The 18,345-nt window shown below is 60.0% G+C and overlaps 1 protein-coding gene across 1 annotated transcript in view; it reads right to left on the bottom strand.

Moving 5' to 3' along the window:
• The window catches only part of PPFIA4 (PTPRF interacting protein alpha 4), a gene marked incomplete at its 3' end in the record, with an annotated part of 34,141 nt that overhangs the window by 12,163 nt on the left and 3,633 nt on the right, over window positions 1–18,345 (bottom strand). Inside the window, 14 exon segments of the mRNA XM_029965870.1 lie at window positions 910–1,042; window positions 3,678–3,769; window positions 4,914–4,976; window positions 6,599–6,730; window positions 7,529–7,612; window positions 8,120–8,254; window positions 8,356–8,502; window positions 8,872–9,093; window positions 9,614–9,703; window positions 11,239–11,313; window positions 12,632–12,796; window positions 12,876–12,894; window positions 12,896–12,958; window positions 12,960–12,973. Of these exon segments, the coding sequence (XP_029821730.1) occupies window positions 910–1,042; window positions 3,678–3,769; window positions 4,914–4,976; window positions 6,599–6,730; window positions 7,529–7,612; window positions 8,120–8,254; window positions 8,356–8,502; window positions 8,872–9,093; window positions 9,614–9,703; window positions 11,239–11,313; window positions 12,632–12,796; window positions 12,876–12,894; window positions 12,896–12,958; window positions 12,960–12,973 (1,434 nt within the window).

The following is an 18,345-nucleotide window of genomic DNA, read 5'->3' as shown; positions in this document are numbered from 1 at the left end:
GGTAACAAAGGGATTGTTTGCAGCAGCTGCCCAGGGCACACCTGACACCTCAGGCTCTCAGGCCCTGCAGGCAGGGCAGCGTTTCTTTGTCCTCACACCAATGGCTCAGCCCTGGGAACTCCCCTCCAGGGAGGCATCAGCACCTTCACCCCCAGCCCGAGGGCTCATTACTGCTCATGGGCCACCTTGGACTGGCACAAGGGGCAGCTGCAGCCACCCAGAGCATCAAAGGTTCCAAAAACATCCCAGGGCTCACAGAGTTCAATCCCCCCTCGGGACAGTCCCTGCCCTGGGGGAGGCACTGGGCATCCCCACCTCAACCTGAGCACAGACACTCTGCAGGTCTGGGCACTGCTGGGACCACTGGTGGATCCAGAGGAGGACCAGAACTCCAACAGAACTGTGCCCACCATCCTGACCAACAGCTCTCCTTTCCTTTTCCTTTGCCCCCGGGGGGGCCACGTGGAGCTCAGCACAGGGGCCCATGAACACTGCTCTGTTCTTGCCCCAGGGTGCTGGGTTATACATCTGTCTTTGGGGGTTAAAACCAGTTTTCTCCGTATCATTGCACTTACTGCAATCATTTTAGTGAATTGTAACTCTGACTTGGGATCTCTCTCGAGTTGGGTTTGTTTCTCCCACTGCTTTCCTTTTAAACCAGCGTTCCCTCCTTACCTCCCTCACCCACGCACCAGGCAGAGGGAACTGCCCCACACCCCCAAATCAGGACGCACGAGAGCAGGATGCCAGGCAGGAGCAGATCCCAGCCCCACGATGCCAGGATGCCAGGCAGGAGCAGATCCCAGCCCCACGATGCCAGGATGCCAGGCAGGAGCAGATCCCAGCCCCACGATGCCAGGATGCCAGGCAGGAGCAGATCCCAGCCCCCCCCCGCCCCAGCCGGGTTACCTTGGCTGGCTCCTCCCTCCTGGCAGCGAACCGACCCTTCTGTGCCCGGGGCAGCCCCGGGGCCGCTCCGAAGGGCTCGGCGGGCGCGTGGACCAGCGGGAAGCGCAGGTCTGTGGCACTGCCCATGTGGGACCTGGGGACAGAGAGCCCTGTGGTGGGCACTGCTCCGCTGTGCCAGGGCGCCCAGGCTGCCCCCCTGGCAGCCCAGGCTGCTCGGGACAGAGCAGGAGGATGAGGCCACTCCGGGATGCCCATCCCAGTGGTGCTGGAAAGGAGGAAAAACCCGGCTCTGGGAAAAGTGTCCCATTCCCACCCCACTGGCCCTGGAGATGTGCTCAGAGACTCACAGAGTCATAAAACATCCTGAGCTGGAAGGGCCTCCCAAGGATGGTCGATTCAACCCCTGGCCCTACACAGACACCCCAACAATCCCACCTGTCCCTGAGAGCGTTGTCCAAACCCTCCTGGAGCTCTGGCAGCCTTGGGGCTGTGCCCATCCCCTGGAGAGCCTGGTCAGTGCCCAACCACCCTCTGGGGGAAGAACCTTTGCCTGAGATCCAACCTGACCTGCCCTGGCACAGCTCCAGCCCTTCCCTGGGTGCTGTCCCTGCCCAATCTCACCCAGAGCAGAGGTCGGAGCTGCCCCTTGGGAGGAAGCTGCAGATCCCAATGATTCTCCCCTCAGGAGACTCCACCTTTCCCACAGGCTGTAGGAAGCTCTGCCCTGGGCCCTCCCAGGCTGCTCCCTCCCCATCCTGGGCACCCCAAGGGGGAATCCAGCCAGTTGTCCCCAAACCCCCCCAGTGCAGGGGGAGCTGAACAGGCTCCTCCTGCCTTTCCCCCTCCAGAACAGCTCAAACCTCCCAACACCCACAGCACAACCTGTGTCTTCTCCATCCCCACGTGCACCACAGGGGCCAGCCAGGGAGCTCCTCTCCTTTCTCTGTTTCCTTCAACATTTTCATGGAAAAACACCCCGATGGGGGAACAAGTGACAGGACAGGGGGAAACGGCCTCAAGTCGCACCAGGGGAGGTTCAGGTTGGTATCAGGAAGATCTTCTTCACTGACAGAGTGGTCAAGCACTGGCACAGGCTGCCAGGGCAGTGGTGGAGTTGCCACCCCTGGAAGTGTTCAAAAAACGAGTGGACGTGGCACTTGGAGAGAGGATTTAGTGGGAATGGGACTTGGACAAAGGTTGGACTTGACCTTGGAGGCCTCTTCCAAACTTGATGATTCCATAATTCCGTGAACAAAATGCCACTGGAAGCACCTTCGAGGTGTGAGGACACGAGCACTGTCTGGGATCTCCCAGCAGGAACCAGCTGGAACTTCTTCCTCCTCCTCCTCCTCCTCCATGCTGGGGAGCAGCTCCTGTGCCAGGCAGGGCACAGCAGAGGCTGCTGGACACAAGGACACTTCCTGCCACTCCTGGCACTCCACCCATGTCTCCACGTTTCCTGGCTGCTCCTTCTTGCCCCGAGTGCCCACCCAGGGGCTCGGGGCCGTTCCCCCCTGCACACACTCCCACAGGAGCCACGAGGTTTATTGAATTTAAGCTGCATTTCAGGTGACAAAAGCAGGTGTCCGAGGCAGGTCGTGTTTGCCCACCACGGTGGGCCTGGTTTGCAGGGCAGACCCAGGGCTGGGCTCCCCAGTGAGCCCAGACAAAACCACCCTCAGGAGCAGCTGGGCTGTGCCAGCCTGGGCTGTGCAGGCAAAGGCACAGCTCGAGTTCCAGGGGGGATTTGAGCTGCTGACAAAGCTGCTCCCCAGCTAAGACCAGACAAAGGCACCTCAGGCAAAAGCTGACATTTCAGCTGGGGGATTACTCTGCAGCTCCAGATTTCTGTTGATTTTTCCTCCAAGAAATATTAAAAAAGCCCCATTGGATTGTCCACCCTGCTCTCACAGACCCAAAGGGGTCCCACAAGTGCTCCAGACTCTCCTCCAGCACTCAGCCACCCTTGATCCTCACAGGCTCTTCCTCACTCTCCCCTTTTCTTCTCTCCATGACAGACCTGGGGCCTCCAGACCTTGCACTCTCTGCTGGCAGGTTTGAGGTTGGTCTCAGTGGCTCCTTTCCAGCTTTTCCAGCCTTCCTGAGAGGGGAATTTTGCTCCCATTGACCCCTCGGTGTCTTGAACCCACACTGAGAGTGCTCAGGAGAGGGTGTGCTGTCCCAGGCTGCTGCAGCAGCACCCTGGGGTGCACGTTGAGCTGTCACCTCCTTTTCCACCCCCTGTTTTCCTGCTGGGCATCCCAGTCAGTGCTGGAGGCTGAGACTCCACGGACTCACCTCTGCTCCAGCAGCTCTGGGCTGGGACGTCCCCATCTCCCAGAGACTTCAAATGAAAGGGTGTGGGAGGACCATGGTAGAAAGGAGGGGGGGAAATGGAGTTCATTCTGTTTGACCTGCAATACCTCAAAAACGATTCCTCTTTCTCCCCCTGCACACCACAGAGGGAAAGGCCTTTGGTGAACATCCAGCTTTCGTGGAAAATTAACCCCCAAGCCCTTTGTGCAGAAAAAGAAACAAATCCCAGTGGTTTTTCGCCCTTAAAAGAGCAAATTTTGGGCCATTCACTGGGCTGAGCTGATCCAAACAGTCTGTGTTTAGACCCAGGGCAGATCCAAGGAGGGGCAGCACTGCAGGGCTGGAGCTGAGCCTGCCCTGAGAGCCACCAGCAATGCCTGATGCCACCAGCACCTTGGGGTCCCCTAAAGCAAAACGCCCCCACAGCTGGGGGGCAGGGGCTTGGCTCTTACCTGGAGTGAACACTCTCCACGAAGGTCCCACTCCTGGTCTTGAGCTGATCCACCTCCAGCCTGAGCTTGTCGATCTCGTCGGACAGTCGCCGCTGTTTGGGGCGAGACGGGACAGGCAGGGGTTGGGTTTGGCTCTGAGGAGCTGCCAGGACTGAGGGAATCCACATCCTGGGCCATTGCCAGGGATATATTCCCTTCAAAAACCCCCACCCCAGGTTTAAAGCATCTTGGACAGTAAAGAAACAGCTCATGCAGGCACAGAGGAAGATGCTGGGGAGGGGTCACAGGACAGACAGACAGACAGATGTGTGTGTGCTCAAGCCATGCTGGTTTGGGAGATGATGGAGAATTGGTCCCAGTTGGATGCTCTGGTTTTCTCCACACTGCACTTTGTCCCTTGGCAAAGGACCAGCAGGGAGGGACCCACCAGCCAAACTTGCTGCTGGTCCTGCCCCTCCTGCTGCCAGCCCCATTCCCAGGGGGGAGCTGTGCCTGCACTGGGAGATGGGAGAGGGGAGGCTGCAGGCAGGGTAGGAGAGAGGGGAGGGGGGGCTCTCCTGCACAGCAGGATCCAGTCAGGGGGCAAACAGGCTGAGCCAGGGTGGGCGACATCCCGACAGTGTCACACGAGTCCTTGGAGCATCTGGGACAGTGAGGCCTTGGCCAAGGAGGAGAGCAGACCCCCAGCCCCCCCAGCCATGCACGAGACACGAGGCACATCCCAAAAGCTTCCCATTGCTGCCAAAAGCTTCCAAAAGCTGCAACAACCCTTCAGGTTTCCAGCATGGGCCAACGGGAGTTCATGCAGGTCATACTCAGATGCTTTAGCTCAGAGTGTGAGACCTCCAGGGCTCCTGCAGGCTGGGCGTGGAGCTGATCCCCCCTAAGTCTGAGAAAGCCTCGAGGGGAAGGGGGTATTGCTGCCTGATCCCTCCTCTATCCATGGGCAAAGCCCCCCCAGGCCTTGGGAGGTCGGGGATGGACGAGTGTGACAGAAACAGGGAGACAGGACCAAACATGCCTGGCAGGGACCCGCCCCAGGGGTCTCCAGGGAGGTGGGTGACAGCCTCCATCCAGCCACTGCCGTGGGTTAGTTTGTGCCCTCCTGCTGCTGGGCATTCCAGGATCCCAGCTCCTCCAAAACTAGGGCACTTCGGGAGGAGCCACCACCCCTATCCTGGGGTTTGGAGTGAGGAAGTGCAGCCACTGGGGCAAGCTCCCTGCAGCCTCATTTACCTTGTCGTGCTGGTGTTCCTCTATCTGCTTTTGGGTGTTTTCCAGCTCTTGTAACAATGTGTTCTTTTAAAAAAAAAAAAAAAACCAAAAGAAAATAAAAGGGAACAAAAAGAGGAAAGAAAAAGAGAGACCGTTTAGGAAACGGCCCAGGAATGGCCAGAGTGGGATCTCCGTGGGATGGGCACCGGGCACAGGGGTGGCAAAGGCTCCCTGAGCTGCAGGAACACCTACCTGCCCCTGGACAGGTCCCCTCTGCAGATCCTGCCCCTCAGGCAGGGTGGCCATGGACCATCTCCTGCCCCAAACCCGGGCAGGGAGGGCAAACAGGGACGAGGGGTTGGATGGGCAGGGCTCGAAGGGTTAGAACTGTGTGTGAGAGGAGCTCAACTCCCCCTCGGGCAGCTGGATCCAGGGAAAAAGTGTCCCCTACATCCAAGCCAGGGGAGAGAGCAGGTGTGTTCATAGAACCACAGAATTGTTGGGGAAAGGTTGGAAAAGCCCTCTGGGATCCGAGTCCAACCATTCCCCCAGCACTGCCGTGTTCAGCCCCAAACCCTGTCCCCAGGTGCCACATGCCTGCGCTTGCTGATCCCTCCCAGGGATGGTGACCCCACCCCTGCCCTGGGCAGACTGTGCCAACGCCATAAAACTTCCTGTGAATTGATTTTTTTATCCTAATATCTCATCCAAACCTCCCCTGTGGAGTTTGCAGCTGCCTGCCCTAGTGATCTTTTCTGGGGGGGAGGAAAGCTGGAAGTCAAATAGGATCACTTTTTTTCCCCATGAAAGACCTGGAGAAGCTCTCTGAGTGGCACCAGGCTGGGGAGCAGGTGCCACCACTCTGGTCCCTGTGACTTGCTGGGGTGGGGTTTGGGCTCATCCCTGTGGTCCTGCTGTTTATCCAGAGGCCCTGGACACACTGCTGAAGGACTGGACACGCTGGCAGAGCCACACGTGGGTGGGACAGGAGGGGATAGCAGCAGGGACACAGAGCCAGGCCTGGGGCCATCGGGGGGGATGGAGCCCTGTGTGCCCTGGCTGGCTTAGGGGAGTCTGGGCCCTGCAGGAACCCAAAGGGAGCAGAGTTACCAAGGCCTGACCTCCCACTGGCACTGGGAGGTGAATCCCTGCCCGGAGCCAGCTGATCTCCAGCTGGTTGAACTCACACTGGGGCAGCAGCAGCTCCAGCTGCTTTGCTCCAAGGAAAACCCTGTTCCCCAGAGTGGGGTGGGAGCTGGGAGGCTGCTCAGGGGCACTGCCCTGGCTGGGAGAGGACACATCAGCCCGGGTTTGGGGGACAGGAGGGTTTGAAGGGGTGGGCAGTGGGACAGGATGAATGCTGCATTTTTTTCCTGCAAAATGCAGTTGGGATTTGCTCCAACAGCCAGGCATGGGTGGCACTGAGGCCGTGCCAGCAGAGACACAGGGGAGGGAGGGAATGGAGCAGGACAAGTCCTGCTGCTGAGGGAGGTGGAGGGCAGTGGAAAGTGGGTCTCACCAGGCCGGGGTGAGCCGTGGAGCAGCTCCCTGTGCTCCCACAGGGCCGGAGTCCTGCATGTGCTCATTTCTCCATCCCTGCACAGGCACTTCCAACCCTGTGCCGTGGGCAGGCGAAGCTCCACACCAGAGGGGCTGCAGAACCCCCTCACAGCCCCCCAGAGGCCCCCCTGCCCCCCAGGCAGTACCTTCTCCTCCAGGGCTGCCATCCTCTCCTTGAGGTGCAGCTGCAGCCGCTCGTTGGACTCGCTCAGCAGCCGGTCCACGGTGTCCGAGAGCCGCTTGTTGTGCTCCTCGTTCATCTTCTCCCTCTGCCGGGCCTGGGGCAGCAAGCGGTGACCAGAGGGGCTGATCCTCCTGCCCTGAGGGCCTCAGTGCCCCCCTGCCATCCCCTGCCTACCATGGGGTCAGAGCTGCCCCAGCAGGCCCAGCTTTTGGGGACAAATCCACCCCTTCCAGCCCCGTTGTGGTTTTCTGACACTCCCAGCCAGGGATGAACGGGAGAGAGGACAGGATTCAAGGAGATCCTGCCTGCCTGACCCTCAAGAAAGATCCAGCTGTGCATCTGCCAGGAACAGCCACACTGGGGCACATCCCAAACCCCAAGGGATGCTGGACTTCTGGATTTGCAAACATCTGTCCTGGGACAAAACCATCAGGGGCTTCTCCAGGGGCACATTCATAATGCCCAAGAAAAGGGCAGCCCAGCTCCTGCAGGGACAGCCCAGGCACTGGCCAAGCAGCACAGCAGGGACTGTGCAGCCCCTGGCACAGCAGCCCAGCCTCCCTGCCCTTTGGATCCTGCTGATCCTGCTCCTGAGGTGGAGCCTCCCCTTCCCCATTGCGTTTGAGGTCCCAGCCTGCCCCAGGGGGAGCTGCTGGGAGAGGAGTGGGTGTGGAATGTCGGCAGAAAGACCTGGATGCCTGGGAGAGGGGGAAACCACAGCAGAGGGTGCCATGAGCTCCTGTGTGGCTCCAGTTTGAGAGGTTCTGGATGGGAAAGGCTCACCCAGACTGCTCTCCCCACCCTGCTCCGGAGACACCGGGTGTGCCCAGGTGTCCAGGTGCCAAGGGAAGGGCAGCCAAGGCTGGATCAGGACTGCAGGGGCAGCACTTACCCTGGCCAGCTCCTGGTTCTTCTCCTCCAGCTGGGTCTCCAGCTGCCGGAGATGCTCCTCGATGCTCCCGTGCCTCTCTTCTGCCTGGGAAAAGCAGAGCAGCCCTCTCGGATGATGCTCCCCAGAACCACGAGGGCCCTCCTGCATCCCTCCATCCATCCACACATCCACATCCTTCCTGGGATGCAGCACCTTTCTCCCACTCACTGGGAGCCCAATCCAGCCCTGCCAGCACAGTGACAGGAGCTGGAGGTGCCCTGAGAGGGACTCAGCACCATTCCAGCACCCAGGAAGGGTAGGGATGGCCACGTCCACCCCCCTCCAGACCTGCACCCTCCCACACCCAGCCTGGTCCTTCCTCTTCCTCCTCTTCCCAGAGTGGTCCCAGTGGTCTCAGCAGGGCCATCTCTGAGCAAACCCCACACGTGGAGGATTTCAAAGCGGTGCCTCATCCCTGCAGCCCCGGGGCTGGCAGGGGACACAGGAGCCCCAGCTGGGAATGAGCACGGGTGCCCTGGGCTGCCAGGGCTCCATCCCTGCGGGTTCCCGCCCTCCCCCCTGTCTCTGCCCCGCGGTGCCCCCTCCCCTTGCCTTGGTGAGGGCGGCGATGCGCTGGGCCAGCTCCGCCTCCACCTCGGGCAGCGTCTCCGCCTTGCGCATCGTCTGCTGCAGCTTCTGCTCCGCCAGCTCCAGCAGCTCCTGCAGGTGCCGGGCCTTCTCCTCGCACTGGAGGACAGCCAGGGTGGGTGCCTGCTCACCTGAGCCGCCCCCAGCGCCCACTCCCAGCTCCCCGGGGTGACGGGGAGCCCGCGGGCACGGCCCAGTACCTGGCGGTGCAGGGACTCCTTGTTGGCCAGCTCGTTCTCCAGCTTGTCGTTGAGGTCGTGGATGGAGGTGGCCTCTCTCTGGGCTGCCAGGTAGCGCTTCTCCAGCGTGGTGATCCTCTCCTCCATGTCCTCTTTCTGTGCCAGGGCCTGGGGAACGTCACATCCTGATCTGTGACCACCAGTATGGGAATAACTGGGCCACCCAGTGAGCTTGGGACACCCTGAGTCCAAGAACACGGGGAAAAGCCTGCCTTGGACAGGGATGAGGGGCAGGAGAGTGGGACAGAGATAAAGGGGGAGTCAAGCAATCCCAGGAAAACCTTCTAGCAGGGACACAGCTCACTGCCCCAGGTCTGCCTCTCACCTCAGGGAAGTCCTCCCAGTGGACCTGGGGACAGTGTCCCAGAGGCCAGGGGCTCTTTTGGGGGATGCCCTACAGGCAGCAGGACTTCCAGGGCCTTCCCAGCCTGGATGCTGCTGATCCCAGGCCTGGCAGAGTGGGAAGCAGTGGCTCACCTCTCGCAGGTCCCTCTGGTACTTGCTGCTCATCTCCTCGGATTTGATGAGGTCCTTCCTGGCGGTGCCCAGGTCCTCCTCCAGCTCAGCCACGCTGGCAGCCAGAGCAGAGATGCGCTCCTTGGCCTGCACCACCTCGAAGTTCTGCTTCTCCAGGAGCTCCTGCAGCTCCACCACCCGCCCGGCCTCGTCCTCCGGGTGCACGGAGCCGTTGGAGAGTCGCTGCAGGGCGGCACAGAGGGAAGGGGATGCCAGGCTGCCCCACAGCTCCCGGGCTCTGGCATCGCCTGCAGCCACACAACAGGGCAGTGTGGCCCTGCAGGGATCTGGGGGAGGGGTGGGAGTGGAGACACGGCGCTCTGGGACCCCCTGGGAACAGCCTCTTCTGGCCAGGGATGGGGTTTCCACAGGCACAGTGGAATGGGGATGGTTGGGGGCTTCCCAGGGCAGCTGGTGGAAGGTGTTCCTGCCCATGGCAGGGGGTTGGAATGGGATGGTCTTCACAGTGCCTTCCCACCCAAACCACTCTGGGATTCTGTGAGCTCTGGGAAGCAGAGCCCCTGGGATTGTCCTGACACCACTCTGGAATGGGCTGGATCCACCAGGAAGGGCATTTCCCAGGGGGTCGGACCCAAGGGAGAGGGAAAATGGGTTCTCAGCACCCCCCTGGAGCCGTAACAGGGGGTTGGAGGAACTATGTCCTCCCTGAGCGTGGTCAGAGCAGGGGTTCCTGGGCTCTCACCTTCCAGGGAAGCTTCGGGGCTGGTTCCTTGGGCTCATCCCGCTCTCCCGCCGGGGCCTCCCGCACGGCTCCTTGCTGGAGAGCTGCCACCTGCCCGGGAACAGGGATCAACCCATGGATCTGGGCAGCAGAGATGGGACACTGGTGGGGTCACACCTCCAGTCCTGGGGGCAGCTCTGGGCCCCTCACAAGAGAGACACTGAGGGGCTGGAGCGTGTCCAGGGAAGGGAAGGGAGCTGGGAAGGGGCTGGAGCAGCAGGAGCTGCTCAGGGAGCTGGGAGGGTTCAACCTGGAGAAAAGGAGGCTCAGGGGGGACCTTCTGGCTCTGCAACCCCCTGACAGGAGGGGGGAGCCGGGGGGTGTTGGGCTCTGCTCCCAGGGAACAAGGGACAGGAGGAGAGGGAACGGCCTCAAGTTGCTCCAGGAGAGGTTTAGGTTGGATATTGGGGGAAATGTCTTCCTAGAAAAGGTGGTCAGGCCCTGGCACAGCTGCCCAGGGCAGTGGTCGAGTCCCCACCCCCAGAAGTGTCCAAAAAACACATGGAAGTGGCACTTCCTGACATGGTTCTGTGTCGTGGGGGTGTTTGGTCAAAGGTTGGACTCAATGGTCTTGGAGGTCTTCTCCGACCTTAATGATTCCATGATTCCAAGAGAGAGGGAGGCAGAGGGGCTGTGAAGGTGAGCACTGAGGGAGGTTTTCTTGGGGAGTCCTCAGGGATCTGAGCCCTGTATCCCAGGGCTCCCAGCTCATTTTACAGGTTGGCAGCCAGACAGGATTGAAACCTGGTCTGGCAGGAGCAGGGAACAAACACTGACATCATGTCCTGCTCTGGGGGGAGAGGATGGGGAGTGGTCCCTGCGAGGTGAGGGACCTGGGAGCCTGAGGAAGCACCACCAGACTTATCCAGGGAACTGGAAAGAGGAGAAGAACTTGGTCAGGCCGAGGGATGGCTCTTCCCTTTGGGCAGCAGTGGCCGGGCACAAACTTCAGGAAGGAAAACAGGGTTGATGCCTCTCCAAGAACAGCCCATCCCTGGAAGTGTTCACAGCCAGGTTGGATGAGGTTTGGAGCAACCTGGGATAGTGGAAGGTGTCCCTGCCCACGGCAGGGGGTGGAATGAGATGAGCTTTAAGGTCCTTCCCACCAAACCCTTCTGGGATTCCAGGATGAAAAGGGTTGGAGGCGGGGGACAGCAAGGTCCCCATTCCAGGGCTCCAGCAAGGAAAAAGGTGGGGAATGCAAGGTGAGGGGCTTGGAGAAGTAAGGTTTGGGTCTCTGCTGAAGCAGGGAGATCCCAAGTCACCCTCAGTCTCCTGAAACAATTCAGACTCAGGTTGGTTTGTGTCAGTGAAATGAACTCCAAACAGCCAAAAGAACAGGGGGAACCTCGTCTGGGAGACAAAGGCTCCCAGAACCTCTGCAAGGTTCCCTCAAACAAAGACAATCCTTCATGGAAGCAGCGAGTTCAGAACAAAAGCCTCCCACCAGAAAGGCCCAAACACCATCTCTCTGATCTGCACAACCAACTGAGGGTGGTGTTTGAGCAACTTCAACCCCGAATGTCCCGGGGAGCAGCTCCAGTGCCCCAGGAAGGGCCCGGGGTGGGTGCCCAGGTGCCCCTCACCTGCCGATGGGCGTCCACCAGCTGCTCCTCCAGGGTGGCCACTCGCTCCAGGGCTGCTCTCAGGCGTTCCCGGACCTGCAGGAGTGGGAAACAACAGGAGAGGCCGTTACTGATCCACGAGGAGGGTGCCCAGGATCCAGGCCAGCTCCCAGCCCTGCCAGGCTCGGGGGGATTCACAGGCTCAGCATCATCCAGCCCATCCCGTGGTGGGGGAGGAAGGGAGAGCCTGGGCCAGCTCTGGGAGATCTGTGGCCAGGACAGCCTGGAGACATCCCCTGGCAGAGGGAGGAGATGCTTCAGGCAAAGGAACCAGGAGGAACAAGAGCCACAGTGCAGAGGCTGACCCAGAGTGCCCAGTGCCAGCCCCCAGGAGGGGCTCAGGGGAGCTCCTCGTCCCCAACAGCCCCAAACCCCCTTGGCAGCCCCCCCAGCTCCCGGGGGCAGCTTTGGGGTATCCAAGGCCTTCCTCCTGAAGGGTTCCACGTGAAACAAGGACTCGAGGCTCCAGGCCTACAGCACTCAGCTGCCCTTAGCACAAGTATAAATTTGTAAAATGTAACCACAAGTTTGGTTTGAATAAATACCAGATTGTAACTGCTTGTAAACAGAAAACTCCCCCAGTGACCAGGTAAGAGAAGAGCTCAAGAGAGGCCAGTAAGGATCTGCCCTCCCGACAAAATGAGGTGTAAGATCAAGAAAAGAGCTTCAGCAAACAGTAATTGATATTTTAACACAAGAGTAGTCACCTATTGGTCTTAAAATATACGTGTAATTATAATGACTATTTAATAGTAAGTATAAAACTTTGCAAGTTGTCATGTATCGACTCCGTATGAATGCACCTTTAAAATAAAACTTTGTAAGTTGTTTGGTCAAGGGTATAAATACCCTGCGAAAACTGTCACTCAGTGGACACATACATGGAATTCTGACCTTCCTTTCCTCTTTCTCCTTCTCCCTTTCTTCTCTCTTTCTTTACCCTTTTAATCTGTTTTCTTCTTTTACTCTTTCCTTTCCCTTGTGGGCAACTTAAAACCCATGAACTGTGTTTTACTAAAGCTGGTGTATCAATCCTGGGGAACGGGTCTTCGCGCTGGGTGTCTCAGTAAAACATTTTTCCTTGGTTGCATTTTAGCTCCTGCAAAACCTTTTGCCAAAACACCTTCTTTTCCTCACTAAATTAAAAGAACTTCTCTTAGAGGAGAGCACGCGACTCTTCCCCCGGGTGCGAATTCAAGGCTGTGACAAACCAAAAGGCTTTTAAAAAGTCTTAAAACGTAAGCGCTGTGGGCAGAGCTTACAGCTCAAACTGCGGGGTGTAACATCGAGCGTGACATCGAGTGTGACATCGAGTGTGACATCGAGTGTGACACCGAGTGTAACACCGCCTCACCTTCTCATCCAGCGCCTTGTGGTGCTCGAAGAGCGACTTGAGAGCCTTGAGCACCTCGACCTCGCTGGAGACGCCGGACGGGGACTGGGCCTGGCGCTTGACCACGGTCATGCGGAGGGAGCGCTCGTGCCGGGACACCAGGCACTCCAGGTGCTCCAGCAGGAGCTGCGGGGGCAGAGCCAGGGGGGTCACCGCTGGGCTGGGGGGGTCCCACATCCCCGGGACAGCGACGGCCCCCCCTTACCCGGGTGTTGTTGCGCTCGCCTCAGCTCCGAGATCTCCTCCTCGCGCTCCAGGAGCTGCTCCCGGCAGGCGCTGAGCTCGCGTCAGCGTGGCGAACTCCTGCGGGGACGGGGCCGTCAGGGGGCACGGGGATGGGGAGGGGGCACAGGGGTGGGGATGGAGCCAGAGTTCCAGCCCCTCTGCTGGGACCTCCGGCACGGGGCACTTCCCACCCAAACCCGGCCAGGGAGAGGGCAGCGTCAGGAGGTCGGTGGGGAAGCACATCCCAGGCCACATTCCCGGCCTCTCCAAGTGCTTCGCATGAGGAAAAACGCAGCATCCCGATATTTACCCATTTGGTTTGATGTCCAGTGACAGGAGACACTGCTCTGCAGCTCCAGAGGTGCTCGATGGCATTTAGAGCTTCCCAGCCAAGGCCACCAGCGTGTTCCCATTCCCACTGTCCCCTCCATGCAGAGCACCCACCCTGGAGCCTCCCAGGAGGCCAAACCTCCCCACAAAGCCAGCCAGGATGAATCCCCTGGCCCTCAGCCAGCCTCAGTCCCCTGGCCCTCAGCCAGCCTCCATCCCCTGGCCTTCAGCCACCCTCTGCCATGGCCTCAGGACCTGGAATCATCCAAAAAAACCTCCTTCCGAAGGAAAGAGCAAGACCTGCCCCAGTCCAGTGTGTGGAGCCCCACTGAGCTTCCTATGGGGCAGCCCCAGGCCCCAAACCCCAGAGGAGAGGGATGGGACACAGCAGGAAACGTGCCAGGTGCCACCAGTTCTTGCTCCTGTCACCAGGAGGTGACAGCCAGGAAGAGCCATGCCCAGGGCACTGCCAAAGGAGAGCTGCCCAGCCAGCACATCCCTGGGGATGGGCTCCTGGGAAACACCAATCCCATTCATGGCTGTGTCAGAAGGGAAAGAAAACTCCCCCTGAAGTTCTCGGGATGTGGGAGGGTTGGTTTTCCCTTAAAAACTGAACTCCCAGCAGCTGGGTGAGCCCAGGAGCACCTCCCACTGCTCCAGGAGCACCTCCCACTGCTCCTTCAGGCGCTCCTTCGGTCCCAGAGCGGAGCCAGGACCAGGAGACGTTTCGCAGCTGGGATTTTTTAGGGTGAAAAATGCAAATGTGGGAACGAGTTGTGAATTTACACCACTTTCACAGTGTTGCTGAGAAGAATTTTAAAAGGCAAAGGGTTTCAGAAGAAGCTGAGAAGGATCTGATGGAGCATTAACAAACCAAATTTCCACTGAGGGCTGAGAGCGGTTTTACAGCATGAGATTCTCTATCACTTCAATTTTCAGGTTAAACAAATAAAACCCCTTCAAACCGAAGCAAAACGTTGAGGCTTAGGCTGAACCAAATGCTCTGTTCAGCTCCAAGTGAGACCTCCTGCAGCAGCTGAAGCTCCAAGAAATCCAGAGCTTTTCCATCCCGGAGGTTTTCCCTCTCCCTTCCCACCCCGACCCTCCCGTGCTGGAGGGGTTTTTGCAGCCTGGGGCTGCTGAGGGTGGTGGTGGCACGGGGGAAGCTGCAGCCCCACAGGGGACAGGACCCGAGCAGGTCCCAGTGTGGGGAAGGGAAGAGTCCTTGTCCCTGTGAACAGCTGTTCTCCTGCCCCTCACCTGCCCCAGGGGCTGCCCCCTCACATCCTCACCCCGGCATCACTCCAGGGCCCGAGTTCCTTGGCTCCTTCCCAGACCCACTCCTGCCCCAGGCCTTCCCTAGGGACCCCTCCAGCCCTGGGGCCATCCCTGTCCCCACCCCTTCCCCAGGGACTCCTCCAGCCCTGGACTCATCCCTTTCTCCATCCTGCCCCAAGGATCACTCCAGTCCTGGGATCACCCACGTCCCGGGCTCATCCCTGTTCCCAACCCTTCCCCAGGGACCACTCCAGACTTGCTGTCACCCCTGTCCTGGGATCACTCCAGTCCCGGCATCATCCCTGTCCTCATCTCTTCCCCAGAGACCCCTCCAGCCCTGGGCTCACCCCTGTCCCCATCAGTTCTCCCCCAAACTTGTCACAACACCCCAAACCCCCATCACCAGCCTCTGCTGTGCCCAGGTCCTCTCCCACACTCACTCCAAGCCCATCCCACAGTCCCCCCGTGCAGTGACCCCGCTGCAGACCCAGCTGCCCTGGGAACCCCCTGTGCCAGCCCAGCCCTTCCCAGAGCCCAGCTCTTCCAGACAAGGGGGTCCCAGCTCAGTGGGATCCCAGCTCTCCCAGTCAGGGGGATCCCAGCTCTCCCAGTCAGGGGGATCCCAGCTCTCCCAGCCCTCCCAGCTCGGTGAGATCCCAGCTCTCCCAGCTCGGTGAGATCCTGGCCCAGTGGGATCCCAGCCCTGCCCAGCCCAGCCTCACCCCCCGTGTGTGTTCCGTGGGTTATGCAATCGCTGCGAGCAGCTCCTGAGCATCCCTGCGGATTAAATCCGGGCTGGGAATGCCGGCAGCAGGAAGCAGCAGCGCCAGGAGCCCGTGCATCACCGGGCTGCTTCAGATTCAGGGATGTGTCACTGCCCCGGCCCCTTCGCGCGCCAAGACGAGGGCAGCGAGGCTTAAGGAGCTCGGGAAGAGCATCCTGGCAGCCGCGGTGGCCCCGGGAATGTCGTTCAGCGAGCGGGGAAACACTGCGGGCTCTTCCAGCACCGGGACAGGAGCCCTGCGGGTCCAAAGCCCTCGGATCTGCTCTGCCCCGTGGCCAGCAGGGAAAACAGAGACTGTGGCCGTGGATACTCTTCCCACTGGAGTGAACGAGGCAGCGTGGGACGGATGGGAGGCAGCGAGGGAAGGGGACCGGGATCTCTGGGACCCAGCTCTCCTCGCCCCGCGCTGGGGTGGGCAGGCTGCACAGATTGTGCCCACAATCAGCCTTTCATCCCGAAAGAGGGGATTAAAAGGGAGAAAATCCTCCGGAGAGAGACGGGCAGCCCCCCCCGCGGCCGGCCCGGCAATACCCGGTCAGCGGGTCAGACACGGAGCGGCTCCGCTCCCTGCCCATCCCATCCCATCCCATCCCATCCCATCCCATCCCTCGGGCAGCTCCTCCCCGAGCCCTCCATCCCGCCGGGAATGGCCGCCTGCATCCCGCGCTCTGTGTCCCGGCATCCCACGGCAAATAAAGGAGCCGGTGACGCCCATCGTCCCCCGGGGAAAGGCCGCGAAAAGGAACATTTACACCAAAAATAGCAACGGCCCCGAGGCGAGCCAGGCCGGCAGGGAGGGTGAGCCGAGCACACGGGGCCTTGTTTGGATGCCTTGGGAAGGAAAAATAGGGATAAATCACTCCAGCACCCGCGTGTAGCCACCTCCCCCAGCCCGGGCTGTGCCAGAGGCCGGCACTGCCACCTCACTCCGGGCCACCGGGCCAGTCTGGGGACCGTGAGCAGCTGTCCCCAGCTCCTGGCAGCAGTGTCACACTGTGGAGAGCAGCCTGCACCCCCATCCATGGCATGCCAGTGTCCTACATCCCAGCAAAGTGCAGATAAAGAAGATCCAGATGATTTCCCTCAGCCCTGGCCACAGCCAGGAGCCTCCCAGGCCTGCCCCTGGCTCAGATCGGCTCTTGGACTAAGCAGGGACACCTATAACCAGATTAGAAAGTGAAGGAGAGGTGCCTGATCTTAGATCAGAGGAGGGATGATGAGACACAGCCCTGGGAGCCCTCGGGAGCCCGCTGGGAAAGCGGCCCAGGAAGCAGCTAATTGGGATTAAAACCAAAGCACCCTCAGCACAATGGGCTGGGCTGGGCCCCAAGGCCCAGGGGGAGGGGGAGCAGGGTGGAGACCTCAGAGCAGGGAGGGAGACCCAGAGGGATGCTGTGGATGGGGCTGGGATCTCCACTCAGCACCAGGAATGTCGGGGGGGTTGGGGTTGCACCAGTGGGGAAGGCACAGGGAAGAGCTGGAAGGCAGCCAGGAACCAACCCCATGGAGATGGCTGGGAAAGCAAGGAGGGGTTTAAGAAGCTCCAGGGGAGAAGAGAAATGCAAAAGCCCCCCAGCCTAGGGCCACCTCTTGCCTCTCCCACCGCTGTGGGCAGCACAGCCAGGGATGCACCACCACAAGAGGAATTCTCCTGGAATTTGTGGCAGGAGCATGGCTGCTGCTGCTCCAACACACCCAGCCTGGGGACACACCGGCTCCAGCTGCAGGATTAATGGCATTTTAAAGCCCCTAATTGGAGTGATTGCTCCTGAGGGGCCCTGGCGTGGATGTGTGGGAAGGGTGTGCCAGGAATCCAGAGCTGCTGACTCGGCACAAGGCAGGGATGGAGCCCCAGCCATGGCCTGTCCCAGCTGGGGGCTGGCACCCCCGTCACCCCTGTGCCCCAGGAGGGGTGCAGGATGATGAGAAAGCCCCAAACCAGAGCCCAGGGGATGAACACAACTCCACGATGTGTAGCAGGGGATTACAGAGATTAAATCCCGCCGGGTAAACCCAGGGCTCCCACCATCACCCACCCCCAGCACTGAGCACGTCCTGCACCTCTTGGCTACAGCTCTGGGACTCTGAGGGACCATCCCCGGGGAACTGGTGTCCTCCCTTCTCAGCACGTGGTCAGGAGGAGTATTTCCACCCTCATGGAGCAAGCAGGAATCCAACACCTCAGGGGCCTGGTATTGTGGAAGCATGACCAGCTCCAACGATCCAACACAGCTGCCAGACCCCTCCATATCTTCCCAAAATCTGGAGACACTTTAAGGGGCTTACCTCATGGGTGTTTTCCCCTTGTCCAGTGCTGCTGAGGTTCCTGGGTTTGTGCTGTTCTTCACAAGTTAACCCTAAATATCTTTTTAAGTTAAAGGGAAGCATTTGGGGTGGTTGTTTGGTGCCAGCACCCTCCCCAGCTCCTGAGGGACCTCCATGGAGCTCAGGGAGTCTTATGGGATCTGTCCAAAAAGGCCAGTTCTCAGCTCCCCGGGCAGCTCTGGATGGATGAACTGTGGGAGGTTTCCATGGCCATCGGGACCCTCAGCACAGCAGCCCTGTGGAATTTGGGAGCCTGTTCTCCCCCTGACACTTCTGGGCACAGGGACTCCTGCCAAACCCCCCAGACACCCCAGGGTAGGGAGGAGACCCATCCCACACGGGACCCTGCCCTGGGAACACACCTGGATACACCTAGATGTCACATCCCTGGGTGCCACCCACACCCAGGAGCTGGGTGGCCGGGCAGGAGGGAGCTGGCACCCCTGCCAGGGCTCTGGGGGGGCTGCTGAGAGCACCAGACCCCACTCAGGGCTCAGTCGGTGGCCACACACTCCCTGGAAACCAGGGAGGGCGGCGGGATTGGAGCCAGGAGCTTCCAGGGTGATTAAGGCACGTTCAGCACTCCCACATGAATAAATAAATCATGTAAGAAGCATTAAGGCAGCTTAGGCTCCCCGGGAAATCGCCCTGGAGTTCTGCCTTTTGGGGGCTGAGGGATCCCCCATGGGCTGGGGGTGGGGATGGCTTTGGCTACGTGGCTCAGGAAAGGGGG

Source organism: Manacus vitellinus, unplaced genomic scaffold, assembly GCF_001715985.3.
Source record: "Manacus vitellinus isolate BGI_N305 unplaced genomic scaffold, ASM171598v3 scaffold_121_pilon, whole genome shotgun sequence".
In the NCBI taxonomy this organism is placed as follows: domain Eukaryota; kingdom Metazoa; phylum Chordata; class Aves; order Passeriformes; family Pipridae; genus Manacus; species Manacus vitellinus.
The sequence above is the reverse complement of the archived record's forward strand: the minus strand, read 5'-3'. Positions and strand labels throughout refer to the sequence as shown.